Source organism: Salmo salar, chromosome 10, assembly GCF_965601325.2.
Source record: "Salmo salar chromosome 10, fSalSal1, whole genome shotgun sequence".
Classification (NCBI taxonomy): Eukaryota; Metazoa; Chordata; class Actinopteri; order Salmoniformes; family Salmonidae; genus Salmo; species Salmo salar.
Window position 1 is genome coordinate 93,513,480 of NC_138300.1, and position 14,198 is coordinate 93,527,677.

The 14,198-nt window shown below is 40.1% G+C and overlaps 1 protein-coding gene and 1 long non-coding RNA gene across 4 annotated transcripts; both read right to left on the reverse strand.

Moving 5' to 3' along the window:
* Positions 1 to 2,185: 2,185 nt before the first annotated feature.
* On the reverse strand, positions 2,186 to 3,212 carry LOC106561162 (uncharacterized). The gene is made up of 3 exons (XR_001318744.3): positions 3,030 to 3,212; positions 2,474 to 2,607; positions 2,186 to 2,278 (listed from the first exon to the last, which is right to left on the reverse strand). It is a non-coding gene; the product is annotated as an uncharacterized LOC106561162 (long non-coding RNA).
* A 2,376-nt stretch (positions 3,213 to 5,588) lies between these two features.
* znf592 (zinc finger protein 592) lies at positions 5,589 to 12,989 on the reverse strand. 3 transcript variants are annotated; one of them, XM_014124829.3, is made up of 10 exons: positions 12,689 to 12,989; positions 12,107 to 12,192; positions 9,707 to 12,014; positions 9,412 to 9,590; positions 9,144 to 9,317; positions 8,864 to 9,023; positions 8,664 to 8,768; positions 8,189 to 8,301; positions 7,763 to 7,901; positions 5,589 to 7,655 (listed from the first exon to the last, which is right to left on the reverse strand). In XM_014124829.3, exons 3-10 carry the CDS (start codon positions 11,993 to 11,995, stop codon positions 7,275 to 7,277), a joined length of 3,540 nt encoding a protein of 1,179 aa, XP_013980304.2. In that variant the 5' UTR covers positions 11,996 to 12,014; positions 12,107 to 12,192; positions 12,689 to 12,989; the 3' UTR covers positions 5,589 to 7,274. The 3 variants fall into 3 exon arrangements, with proteins under 3 accessions (XP_013980304.2, XP_013980302.2, XP_013980303.2); XM_014124827.3 differs by having other exon boundaries at positions 8,496 to 8,768; XM_014124828.3 differs by lacking the exon at positions 12,107 to 12,192 and having other exon boundaries at positions 8,496 to 8,768.
* Between the last annotated feature and the right edge of the window lie 1,209 nt (positions 12,990 to 14,198).

Genomic DNA, 14,198 nt, shown 5'->3' on the forward strand with positions numbered 1-14,198 from the left:
GACTCAACACTGAGAATTCTGAGGTGACTTTACCTGTCATCAACCATTGTTGTCCTAAGGTAGGATTTAATCAGTTTTAAAGCTGAGAAGCTTCTCTCGCAAGAAGCACTGCTGACTGGTGTAACAACAGAAATCTTACAAAGTAGAAATAGCTCATGGAAGACCTCTTTATGAGGTTCTAGAAACACAACAAAGTCAAGGAGAGTAGACGGTCTGTCCCTTCCACTTTTCTCTCTCCTATCAAGAAGCCACTTGGTTTGATGAACCTCATGTTTGAGGTCCTCTAAATCTGACTCAAAGGCTCCTCATTCAAGAATGTTGTACTCTTTGGGTCGAAAGACTGGACCCCTTGCATTATCTCACAATTCTTCTCTGAAAAACGCCTCTGCAGCTCAGCTGTGAGACTGTCAAGCACCTGATAAAAGACAGCTCTTTGGAAGCTCTCACCATCACTTTTGTCACTATTTTTCAGTCCTACAGTGCTCATCCTCAATGAGTCGTGAAATCTTAAGCTTGTTTTAGGCTGTCTTTTGCACACTGTTTGTACACTTATTTTGCAATACTCTGCCATCTCTTCAACCTCTTTCCATAGTTCTCCAAAGTAACCCTCACTTCTGTAGTCCTGTAATGTGTCTGTAAGGGCACCTACTAGATACACAGCCCTTGCTAGGTCAAGAGAGCTTGATTGGAGCATGTCAGAAAGACATTTGGCATCACCAAGCACTTTACAAAAGGTAACCAAAAGCCCTATGAAATGGAAATCTATCTGGGAAAGAAGGCCCCTTGCCTCCACTGATCTATCACCACTATTTTCAAGTGTGATATCCTGTAGCACTCTCAGAACTGCTGGAAGACTGTCCCTCAGATTACAGCATGCCATGTACTGTATCTGCATGCCCACTTTACATCTGTAAGTCTCTGTAGTTCCCTGGGCTGCTGCTGTGGATACAGCTCTTTCTGAACTACAAGTCACTTGAGATGAATGTACGAGCCAGATACAAAGTTATAAAGCTTCTGCAGGAGAGCAAAAAAGTTAACTGCCTCAGGCACTGATTTTACAGCATCGACAAGAACCAAATTCAAACAATGTGCATTACAGTGCACAAAAAATACTAATCTTGCACTGTTTTTAATCCGTGCAGACACCAGAATGCTTTCCGCTCATGACGCATGCACCGCCACTGCCTTGCCCGACAAGATTCTTTCTGTATTCCAGACCATGTTTTTCAAGGCAATCAATTATCATTTTTGTGAGACCTGCTGCATCTAAGCTTTCAGCTGACTGAAAGTGTAAAAAGCTTTCGTGGATGGCCCCGTTGTAATAGCACCTCACAACTAAAGATATTTGTTATTTTTTCTTTAAATCTTTGGTTTCATCTGCAATTACACTGAAAACTTAACTTTCTTTTACTTCTCTTAATATTTTCCTTTGTACCCTCTCAGCTAAGCCCTCAAGAACTTTGTTCTGGATTTGGTGTCTTGTGTACTTAGCATTGCCACATTCATAATTTTCTCTATGAGAGGGTCATGCTTTGCTATTTCTTCTAAGATTGTCAAAAAAAATGACCCTTGTTGTGAGAGTCATCAGACTCCCGATGACCTCTGCGCTATATTTTGAGTGGCAGTTAATAGGAGCACATCTGCAATTGTTTTAATGTCAGTACAGTTTTCCTCCACTTTCTTTTTCCGGTCCTCATTTCTGACATCTAACATTGATGAGTTGCTGTCAATAGCCCTTTTATGCTGATTCCAAGCATACATAGCATTGATATGATGCTCTGCCTTCAAATGGAGCTTAAACCCAGACTCTTTAAACAGCGCCTTTTTCCAGTTACAAAAACCTGACTGTGATGTGAAGACAGATTCAGATGCATTGAGCAGAGAAAAATGCCTACATACAAAACAATAAGTAGAATCTTGACTTACAGAATATTCAGGCCATGAATTGTCCTTATACCAGGAGCTGTTGAAAGCCCTTTTCCTAGTACCATGCTGAGTTCTGGGAAATGTTTTCAAACACGGCTGTACAGGACCCTCTTCTCTGGATCTTGAAATGTCTGAAATACACGTGAAATAATGTGTCATATCTCTATGGAAATGTATAATTAAGTGATCCACAAGATTAGATACTAACAGCTGCTAACTAAAATGTGTAGTTTAAAGTATAGGCCTGGCCTACCATTGGGTCCTTTTGGACAGCATATCTGGTGCTTGATGCAGTTGACATCTCCTGGCAGCTCTGGCTCACTGTCTTGCTCTGTGTCATCCCTAGATACATCTATTACATTAAAATAACACAAGAACCATTAGTGTATAATCACAATGAAAATGCCACAGCCATCAAAAACACACATGAATCAACAACCAACATTTTAAAGTGAGGCGTAATCTGACAAAATAATCTATTACAAGCTGAAGCTAAACATAAATTCTGAACTGGGCATGTGACTGACTGCCTGCTAGATGCTCTGACCTGGTGGTGGTAGACAGTCCTTGTGAAGTCTGACCACACGGACTCTGACTAGCCTCAGGTAGGGAGTTGCTCTGGGGTCCAGTGGTGATGCAAGGGCTGGGGTCTGTTTGCACCTGATCTGCCTGTTTGTGCTTCTTTAAAAAGAAGTCTGATATCTCTCCCTTTCTTTTCATGTTTAATTGTGGTAATATTTTGAGTAACATTAACAGATTGATAATAACAATTGTTGGTTTTGAGTTCAAGTACGAAAATCTAAGTGAGTTAATGGATTTCAAATTGCTGAACGTTAACTTGCTGAACACTGACAGCTGTAGCCTACTAGTTACCCCACATTAGCTAAACATTCGTATACTGTAATTACGACACTGCACTGTATATGCGTGTATTACTAGCACAGATGTAAACATAATGTTAGGCTAAATTGGGAACCGATCTCTCTTATCTGATTAACTGTCTGTTAATAGAGCCAAAGTTTTAAAGTTAACTTACACAGCGACTCAACTTTCGTAAAAGTTGTTCAGGAAACCTAAACCCGATGCTAAACCTTAAAACTTACTTCAAATATGATGCTTTCGCCAATCGCAGAAATAGCTTGTGAAGCTGTGGAAATATTATCTATTCTTCTTCTGTATGTTCTTCTTATTCTTATTCTTCTGTATCTCACAACCAACGTTAATATTCTTTCTTCCTCATCCTCGATTTGAAAAATGCGCCACGTAACGTCAAAATAAATGCTTCTTTCAACAAGAGGTGAAATGAGATGTCAATCAGCATCAAACTGCCAGTAACGAATGAAATTTTAGGGTGGCCAATCAGTTGTCGGGGGTATCCAGTGCCACCCCGGACACCCCTCTGGCTCCGCCCCTGGTCAGCATGCCAATTGCGCGATCCCTCAAAACTTGAGACATCTGTGGCATTGTGTTGTGTGACAAAACTACACATTTTAGAGGGGCCTTTTATTGTCCCCAGCACAAGGTGCACCTGTGTAATGATCATGCGTTTAATCAGTTTCTTGATATTCCAAGTGGATGGATTCTCTTGGCAAAGGAGAAATGCTCTCTAACAGAGATGTAAACAAATTTGTGCACAACATTTGAGAGGAATAAGCTTTTTGTGCATATGGAAACATTTTCTGGGATCTTTCATATATCAGCTCATGAAACCAACACTTGACATGTTGCGTTCATATTTTTGTTCAGTGTATAACCACAGATGGATAAGGTTTATGTAAAATATAATCTTTGGTATAACTTCACATCACACATCATTGATAATCAAAGCGTTACGTGATGTGAAGGGGATATGCTCTAAGGCTGAACAGATTGTTTGTTTATAATGTAAAGAAGCGTTGATACAACATCGATTAATTGCTAAAACAATAAGTGTAGTGGACAGGCTTTATTTTATATGATAAATGTGGGTGATTGTGACCTAAATTGCCTCAAGACATGAAACATTTTTGTTATTCAATTTTTATTCAGATATGAGAAGCACTACAAGAGTGTATAATTATGGGGTGAAATATATGTATATATATTACTTTTTAATAAAACAGTACATTAGGCTAGTTTAGCTTTCACAAACTTGGTCCTGGAGACCCAAAGGGGTGCACGTTCTGGTTTCTTCCCTAGTACAACATGGCTGATTCAAATAATCAAAGCTTGATGATTAGTTTATTATTTTAACGTGCACCTCTTGGGGTCCTGAGGACCGAGTTTGAGAAACGCTGGTTTAGATTAACATCTTGCGAATGTCGATATGATCACTTTATTGAAATCCTCCATTCATCTTCTTTGTGGGTTGATACTGTACAGGTGTTGCGTGCCCTGTGCCTTCTCAGTTTATTTATGTTGGTTCAAATGTTGTCCAGTAATTTCATCAGGAAAACCGCCTCCTAACAATTTAACAAATGAAATAAAAATACATCGTGCTGTTAGGTCAACACGAAATACACAAGGGAAATTACAACGCAGCATGTGCCTGCGACCAATCTGGCATTAGGCTGATATAGGCAGAGACGGTAATTAATGTACTCTCTGTTGGTAGGGTACACAAACATACAGTATAGGCTACAACTTGCGCATTAATGTATCATATGGAATGTGATACATGTACAATAAGAACCCAACATCAACATACACATTCACTTACAGTAGATACATTAAACCCCTTTTAACTCACCCGATCTGAAGCCCCGTTTCAGCGGAGTCTGTAGAGCCCTTTTCAGCACCTCTTCAATGAACAGCTCTGTCAAACTCTCTGCCTTGCGCTCGGGGTTGGCAGACTGAACTCCAAAAGGGATCTTTCCACCCCCGAAGGAAGACTCCAAAAACGAGCTATCCACACTTTTCTTGCCCATGAAATGGCCTAAGGGCAAAATATAAATTTTTAAATGTTATCAATACATGACTAATCACAAATAGTAAACGAAATTATTCAGAGTTAGCTCACTAAACTAAACCAACATATTATGGTGATCTAACATGACATCAAAATTCAATTGTAAAGTAATAAATTGCTCTAGCCTCAATTTTGAAATAATTGCTAGTGACACTTTCTAAATGACAATAACTTACCAGTTGCCCATAAACTTCCCCTCTGATTTACCTTGATGTTTGAAACTTTATTTCTAAGTTCATTTAAATTGAGACTCATCGAAGATGTCATACCTATGTATGAGATTAGAACAAAGCAAGAAAGAAGTCCCGATTTGCAGGTCAATGTGCCTCTCGTCATCCTTTTTATAAAACTACAGTATTTGTGTACAGAATATGGTAGGCTACTTGTCAAGGTTAAAACCACCCTTTGCTCTGCTCTTGGGAATTTCGTGCTCTCGTGTCACAGCACCAGCATTTATATGATCACGCGCCGTTTATTGAAATGAGATGAAGTCATTCATTATCAAAACCGCTGGCTACTGCATATTACTTGACTGGGATTGGATTTGGCGCGTCATATTGTCCAGTCGGTTGGGGAGATACTAGCCATATTGGTTTGACTAGACTGAGAAAAAACCTTTTGAAGGGCAAACAACATATTTTTTACCTCCAGCACATTGTCATCATAGAAGGAATATCAACCATACCAGAAGGGATCATTTCAGGACAAAGGATGCTTATGCTGACACGTTCATGTTTATTTGCAGTTATTTGAAGTAAACATTACAGCAAGGCACAATGGCCGATGCAGGATGAATATATATATATATATGTGATGGATTAAGAAATGCTGCAAATATAAAGGGTTCATTAGCTACTGTGTACATGGATTAGCTTACATGTCCATAATATTGTACATATTATCAAAAGTACAAAGTTTCTCTTGACAGGCTATATAAAAACACTGAGATGTGAAGTTTCATAGACACTGCGTTTTAAGTGGCTCTGTTTGGGATGAACACTGACTATCAGATAACCACTAGAAAATGAACAGTTCATACAGCACTTTAATAGAAAGTTTACAAGATAAGTCAATGTGACTATAAATAATCTCCAAAGTAATTTATAAAATTTAATATTGTGGGAGATAATATACATTGAGAATAATAACAATGAATTTTACATTGCTTGCAACAAAGGTGAAATCTCCCAAAACATCCCAAGTTTAACAATCACTGCCATATATTATGGAGGTAGAAACAGCTGCACAGGTCTCCATCATCAGCTTATTTCAAAATGTTTACATGCACTCAGACATGCTCTAACCCTTTACATTTAAATCACTGCTCTTTTAATTGCCTTAGTACACTGCTGGCAATGAGCCACTTCCAACACCCTGCATTATCTTGCAAAACAGATGCTTTCTCACACTCACCAAAGATAACAATTAACCAAGAAAAACATCAATGACATCACTAAGACAAGTCACCACTACTATGAATATAGATATGAGCATTTTAAATGAATGAAAACTCACTTTTACCAAGCTACAAAATCAGTAGTAAAAAAAGGTCATATCTTTTAGCAAGGCATTTAACTCCAACACCTGTATTTGATCTTGTAGAAAAGTGCTATTTGGGTAGTTTAGCCAGCTTTCATAATAAATGAATGTGAAACTATTTTTGGTATGGAATGGATATAAAATATATAATCTGTGCTAAATGGTACCTAGGCAAGAGTAAATATTTCAACATACAGTATGATAGAAGTTGTAATACTGTTACATAACATCAGTATAGCAATGACCTGCTTGAAGCTCCATCTTATGTATTTTATAAGGCCAAAAATATGAAACCAAGCATATGGCTGTTATAAACTAAAGCAAAGTTATTATGATATGAAACTAAATGTGAGGTAAGCCTGAGGGACATAACTGGAGTCACTAGAGAATACTGATGAACCAAACCACGTGCCTTTACAGGTGGCTGTGGTTATGTACCAGAGGCATTTAAAGACATTTAATACAATACATGCAAGCTTCAAAGGTAAAATAAAGTAAATCATTAATGATAATCTTTTCCCAATATTAATTTAATCTTCTCAATTGATTTGGAACATCTGCCAGTCCCAAGGCTTTGAGAAACACAAAAAGCATTTAGTTTCAAGGCAAACAAATAATTTTAAAAAAGGTACCACTTTAGTGCAGCATGTCAAGCATCTGAAGTTAAACTACTATTACCCAAGGAAATGGAGATCGCAGCTTTTATGAAGTTCAAAATTGCTCTCATTGATTCTATTTTGCCTGATGATGACACTATCCATGAAACTCTAGGTGAAAGCTGTATGTGGATTTACAGTCAGTCTTACTGCAGGCTCACAGTGCAACCTGGTTGGATCCTCTGCCTGTTGGGGGTCAGATTTAACTAATGGTGGTGGCAAGTCCTCTCACTCACACCCACTGCTTTCCCCAGATCCTCTTCCTGCTTCTTTCTGCACTCGTACTCCATGTCCATCCTTTCTTTCCTCTCTTCTTCGGGCTCTTTGACTTTGTGCACAATAAACAGGTGTCTGTTGAGAGATAGCTGGGATGCAAAACATAATCCACAGTGCAGACATTGGGGAGTGTTTTCATCAGTTTTATGCTGAGGTATGTGCTTCTGGAACTGTGTGCCATCCTCTGTGGTGAAGCCACACTTTGAGCAGCGAAACTGATGTTTGAGACGCTTGGCGGGGGAGCCTTCTAGGGCAGCGCCTTCCTGCCCCTCTCCCTCAGACTCCACAGCAGGTCTCTTTGAAACAGGTCCCTGCATATCAAAGTTAAACAGTGTATTTTTTGACAATGTGTAAAATGCTGAACAAATGAAATATGACAGATCATACATACTGGTGTTACTTTTAAAAGAAAAATCACCTCTCCCAAGGCTTTACTGCTATCCAGAGGGGCTGATTTTAACAGACTGAAGTCTGGATTTTTGATCCCATGCATCAAACTGATGTGGTTCTTCAACATGACGTTTGTGGTGAATGTTGTCCTCTCATCTGTGCAATACCTGCACAATAAGAATAAATATCATACTAAAAATAGTCAAAATGTGGTAACCACCGTTTTGGTTTTACACGTTTGTCCTTTTACTGTAGAGCCATCCAGCAGCCAATACATGCCAGTTATGCCCCAATCTTTCAGGAAGTAATGTACTGGGCCCAGTTTCCCAAAAGCATCTTAAGGCTATGTTAATCTTAGAACAATAGGATCCTATGGTTCCAAAGATGAACTCAGCCTTAAGATGCTTTTGGGAAACCGGGCCCTGTAATGTAGATTTCAGGATGAAACCCTCACCAGCAGGTAAATGTATTTTTCTTTCCATCGTGGTCATTGCGAATGTGTCTTCTCAAACTTGTAGAGGAATTGAAAGATCTCTCACACTGCCGGCATGGATAACTCTTCAATGACTACAGAATGCACAGAGAGCAGATTTACTTAATTAAGGGTTGAGTGGACTTGGGAATTATTTCATTTCATTAAGGGGCCTGAAGGTTGTAAATCCCACATTTGAGGTGGTCCCCAAATTATCATCTGTCCTATAATATAAATGCTACAGCTAATTTGTTTGAATGCGCAATAGAATTACAAAGTTGATCCTCACCCTCCCATGGCTTTTCTTCATGTGGGAGACATAGGCTTCTCGGTCAGGCAGCCAGTGTAGGCACTCTCCACAGTTCCAGCCTGCATTCTTCAGATTGGGCTTGCTGTCTCGAGCGGCCAAGTTGGCCCTTTTTCTGGTTCCATCTGAGTGTTTTATGGGAGTGTTTACCTTTGGCTGGTGGAATCCCGAGGTAACATCTTGGTGCTGTGCAGTCATCTCTGGTGGTTTTGTGCTTTTCTCCACCTCCTCTTTGAAGATTCCTCCATGCACCCCCTGTAATATAGACAGACAGCTTTTAAAAAGACAGAGCATTATGTGCCCCATTTTATGTCAATGTGACTAGATTTAAGATGAGGATGATGCCATACCTTGAAGTGCTGCATTAACGGCTGCTTTTGGGTGAAGATTGAAGTGCACTCAGGGCACTTGAACACACAGGTAGCACGCTTTTTGGCATTCTGATAGAAGTGCTGAAGCAATAACTGCTTTTTCTTGAACACTGTCTCACAAGAACACTTGAAGATTAACCTGTAACAGAAAAACAACCCAATTAGAACATAAATAGCATTGAAAACAATCATGTCAAACTTCAAGATGGGTTAGCAAATATGCCCATTTCAGAACATGCATTTAGTTACACAAACTCACTGAGGGGACACTTTGCTGGCATTGTGCTTAGTTGTCAAATGCATTTGACATCCACCAGAAGACTTGAAAGCAACAGGACAGATGGTGCACTTGTAGAAGACCTCACAGTGTTTCTCCTCAATGTGACTCTTCTGCACATTAAATGACATGAAAACCATATCACAATGAAGACACCTAGAAGAAAAAGGATTTACAAAAAGGTGGACAACATTATAAGAATACTTTTGTATTATGTATCCACTGAGCATATACTTAAGTAATGACTTACTTATAGCCAGCCTTGCGTGCATAGTGAAGACAGTTCTCCTTCACATGCTTCTGTATGTCCACGGAGCGACTCAGCGCACCACACTCAGGGCAGCAATAAGGGGACTTGTGGGCATGAATACGCTGGTGAGCCCGGTAGCTGCACTTGTTGGGTAGCAGCATTGAGCACACCTTACACATCTATATATGACAAAAGAACACAGAGCAAAACATATAGAAATACTCTCATTATTACCTGGCCTATGATACTGAACATTTCAGCAATTATAATTATTTTCAATTGAATTATTACACACCAGTCCCTCCATTTCTTCCGACAACCTCTGGTAATGGCCTGCGAGACCTTTGTAGTCTGATAGCTGCTTGTTACACTCGAGGCAGCGGAGTCTGTGGCGGATGACTTTGTCTGGATAGAGGGGCATGACTGGTTGGGCTTTAGGTGAGGATAATGGGGGCACATGGGTGCCCACATGCACAGAGGATTCAGTGATCAAGGGTGCAAACATCTGTCCCTCTGCTATGGGCTTCATGGAGAGCTGTGTGCACTGCATCACCACACCTTTGTTCTTATGTTCCCGTGCATGTGCCATCAGGGCACACTTGTTGAAGAATACCATGGTCTTAGCACAGTGGGTGCAGGCTACTTCAATGTGCACACTCCTCCTGCCATAATGATAAGCAAGACTCCTCTCTACCCCAAAGGAGTCCCCACACTCCAGGCAGCAATATCCACGTGGTGGCAAGTTGATGTTGCTCTCAGGTGGTGGGTTTAGGTTGGGTACATATGTGGGTACAGGGTTGGCATTATTTAACAGTCTGTTTAAAGTTCCTGCTGCTGTGCTAGGAATGGCAGCACGTGGATTAGGGGCAGCTTTTTTCACTTGGTGTACCAATGGGACAGTGCTGCACACCATAGAAGAGGAAAGTGTGTGTTGTTGGCTCTGTTGATGGGAGGTGGAGCGTGCTGCGACTGAGGCAGCAACACTGTGAGGGACTAGGTTCAGGTTAGCTAAGTGCATTGCCTTGGGAAGCAAGCTTGTATTGGGAGAGTTGCCTGTTTGAACTGATGAAATCCTCTTTTGTGTAGAAGGCCCATGCTGGGCAACTGGCATAGACCTCATAACAGGACTACTTGTATTATGAAAAATAGTTGCGGACTGCATTTGTCCTGGCCTCTTGGAGTTCCCCTCTAATTTAGTATCAGTAACCTTTGATGGAGGTGTACCAACTGGTGTACTTTTGATGGGCATATCAACAATAATATCACTCATCACATTATGAGAGGGATAGGGAGACAAACTAGGGTAGGCATCCTCAACGATCACACTCTGGGATGGAGAAGACTCAACAGAGTGAACGTCCTCGTTTTCTGAATCAGGTACTACACTGGTAACCGTGCGCTGGATTTGCCCAGTCGTGGTTTTAATGGTCTTTATTCTGACCCTCGGTATGGCTGGGGGTGAGCCAGATGCCAGTGCAGGGGATCCCTTGCCACTGCTGTTACTACAAATGCTTACAGGACTGTCAGGTGGTTTCATTAACCGCTTCACAGCTTCAAGAGGACTCCTGGGACTTTGTGGTGATATGGGCACTTTTGGACTAACCTTTATGGTGTCATCATGAGCCAATGATAAGTCTCGATAGTTTGGTTGTTCACTGGGATCCTTTCTGGCATTTAGAGCAACTAATGCCTCAAGGCATGACGATAGCTTTGATGTTGGAGTTTTGACACATGGATGAGAGGTGGGCATATTAGACGCTGCCACAATATTAACGTTACTGCTTGACTCAATATCGTTATGATCATTTGTAGGGAGCATTGCACTACTATGACAATCTCCCTTTTCCTTCTGGTCACTGACATTACTGTCAGGCTTCTCTGTCCTGGTATCCTCTGCTTTGATAGATTCTCCTTTGCTCCTTGGAAGGTTCTCAGGTACGTCACAGTCTACTTCATGGCACTTGTCAAACATGCTGTAAGACAGCTGTTTTTTCTGATTGTCTGACATTGGGGGTTCTGCAGACATAAATATAGAGGCAGCAGGGAAGTAGGGTCTCTCTTGTTTTGGACGGATATCAACTCCATTGCTTCGGCTGTCTTCAGATTCTGGACTAGAAATGGGGCTGAACTGGGAAAAGGACTGTGAGAAGGATGGCGTTCCTTCAGGTTTGTGCTGGACGGGGGTCTTCCCTAAGGGTCCTCTTGAGCCATCCCCATTCAAAGCTGACACAAAAGACTTAGAACCACTGTGGTCTATCTGATGAGACTCCATGGCGGCCCCTGACCCCCTGAAACCATTTTGCAATGGGTGTCCAAAGTGTGGGCCCTCTCTCTCTCCACCACTATCAGATGACTCCTGGCGACTTGTGTTCTTCACTATAACACTGACAGCAGGTACATCAGATGCACCCACAGCTTGGTGAACAGATAAGCTGTCATCCATACACATCCCTGTGTGTTTCAGCTGACCTTCTGCCTCATCGTGACTCTCCTGGATGGTCTCTTTGGCATCCAAACTGGTGGCATCGGGGATGTCAAAGGCAGCCAAAAGATCATCAAAATCAGGGGTCTTCATGTCACCCATGTTTGAATGCTTGCAAAACCTGAGTAAAACACAGAGTTAAAACATAACCACATAAACTTACAAGATATATGGCATATTCCCTGAGGACAGTGACGTTGGAGAGTTCTTTACCATTTGGCTCTTGTTTATGTTTGTTGCTAAAATTCTGCAAGGTTGTCAGTTGGTGTCATTATGGGACGCTCCCTCTGTGCAGATACCTGAGATCAATTAATATGAATTATGTTCACTTTAAAGTGCACTAACTAGCTACCTTGTAATGCTAAACATTTTGGCTCACCAACGTTTGCTAGCTAGCTGTCAAATAACTTCGCCTAGCACTTGACCTAAGTGGCTACTTAGCTAGCTAGCTAACGTTAACACATCTCCAGCTGGCAAGCTAGCCACAACAAAGTGTAGAATATTGAAGTTTAACGTGAAAATAGATTGCTGGCTATAATATATCTCATCAAACGTATTGTACTACAAGAGAGCTGTTAAAACTGTAGCTAAATAAAGCGTATATGTGTATACTGAGGCTAGAGTTAGCTGTTAGTTAGCAAGCTAGCTAAAGTAACGTTAGAAGTGTAGCTAGCTCGGATATTTGACACTTGCAGTTCTAACATAGCTAACGTTAACTCAATGACAAGCTAAACCATCTAGCTATGAGGTTAAATATATATTCGACCATATAATGAGTACAAAAGAAGAGTTCACCTCTCTATCGATTAGCTACCGGCGTTGCTGCCATAATTCTCCCCAGGCCTCGTTCTTTTCGGGTGGACTTCTTCCTTTGCAACAAAACAGCTAACTAGCTAATTGCTAGCTAGTTGATTGCTTGCTAGATAACCCGCGGGCGCTAACATGTCCTGTTATCTCGCGAGCCTGTAGTAAAAATGTATTGATCATTCACAAATTGATGAACTATTGGAAGCTATCAATGTGATAGGCTTCAGTAATTGTTATGTGAAAAGGCAGTCCACCCCTTCGTCACCAGACCAGTGTGTTGTGAACAATATTAGCGTCAGCAACAATAGTGGAATCGAGGGATCGCCTTCAAAATAAAGGTCCCCCATTGAAACAGATGCAAACCGGCAGAAAACAGTTGAATCGTGCCACAATTGGACTAGAATATATCATGCTAAACAAGGTTGTAATGTTGTTATATAAATTCAACAAAAGACAATAATTAGTTAATTTGACACAAAAAAGTAAAGAATCAGTTGAAATTGCACTGTTGATGTATTATAATTCAGAATTGCATTGGGGGCACACAGTGGTGTAACGTAAAAATAATGTAAATAACTACTTAAGTAGTTTTTGTACTTGACTTTAATATTTATATTTTTGACAACTTTTAATTTTACTTCACTATATTCCTAAAGAAAAGAATGTACCTTTTACACCATACATTTTCCCTGACACCCAAAAGTACTCATTACATTTTGAATTATTAGCAGGACAGGAAATATGGTCTAATTCACATGGTTATCGAGATAACATCCCTGGTCATCCCTACTGCCTCTGATCTGGTGAACTCACAAAACACATGCTGCGTTTGTAAATGATTTCTGAAAGTTGGAGCATGCTCCTGGCTATCTGTAAATAAAAAAACTAGAACATGTGGCCATCTGCTTTGCTTAATATAAGGAATTTGAAATTATTTATACTTGTACTTGTACTTTTACTTTTGATACTTAAGTATATTTTAGTGATTACATTTACTTTCGACACTTAAGTACATTACCGGTCAAAAGTTTTATAACACCTACTCAATCAAGGGTTTTTCTTTATTTGTACTATTTTCTACATTGTAGAATAATAGTGAAGACATCAGAACTATGAAATAACACATATGGAATCATGTAGTATCCAAAAGTGTTAAACAAATCAACATATATTTTATATTTGATATTCTTGAAATAGCCACCCTTTACCTTGATGACAGCTTTGCACACGCTTGGCATTCTCTCAACCAGCTTCATGAGGTAGTCACCTGGAATGCATTTAAATTAACAGGTGTGCCTTCTTAAAAGTTAATTTGATATATAAAATATATTTTTATTTGTTTAACACCTTTCTGGTTACTACATGATTCCATGTGTGTTATTTCATAGTTTTGATGTCTTCACTATTATTCTACAATGTATAAATAGTAAAAATAAAGAAAAATCCTTGACTGAGTAGGTGTTCTAAATATTTTGATAGGTTGTGTATATTTAAAACC

What these genes read in the sequence shown, in the direction of transcription:
- znf592 (XM_014124828.3), bottom strand. Translation starts at nt 11,995, where the DNA reads ATGGGTGACATGAAGACCCCTGATTTTGATGATCTTTTGGCTGCCTTT. An exon ending in AAAAATACATTTACCTGCTG is followed by an intron (nt 7,902 to 8,188) that starts GTGAGGGTTTCA and finishes CTTATTGTGCAG; the next exon opens with GTATTGCACAGATGAGAGGA. An exon ending in GCAGTAAAGCCTTGGGAGAG is followed by an intron (nt 7,656 to 7,762) that starts GTGATTTTTCTT and finishes TTTGATATGCAG; the next exon opens with GGACCTGTTTCAAAGAGACC.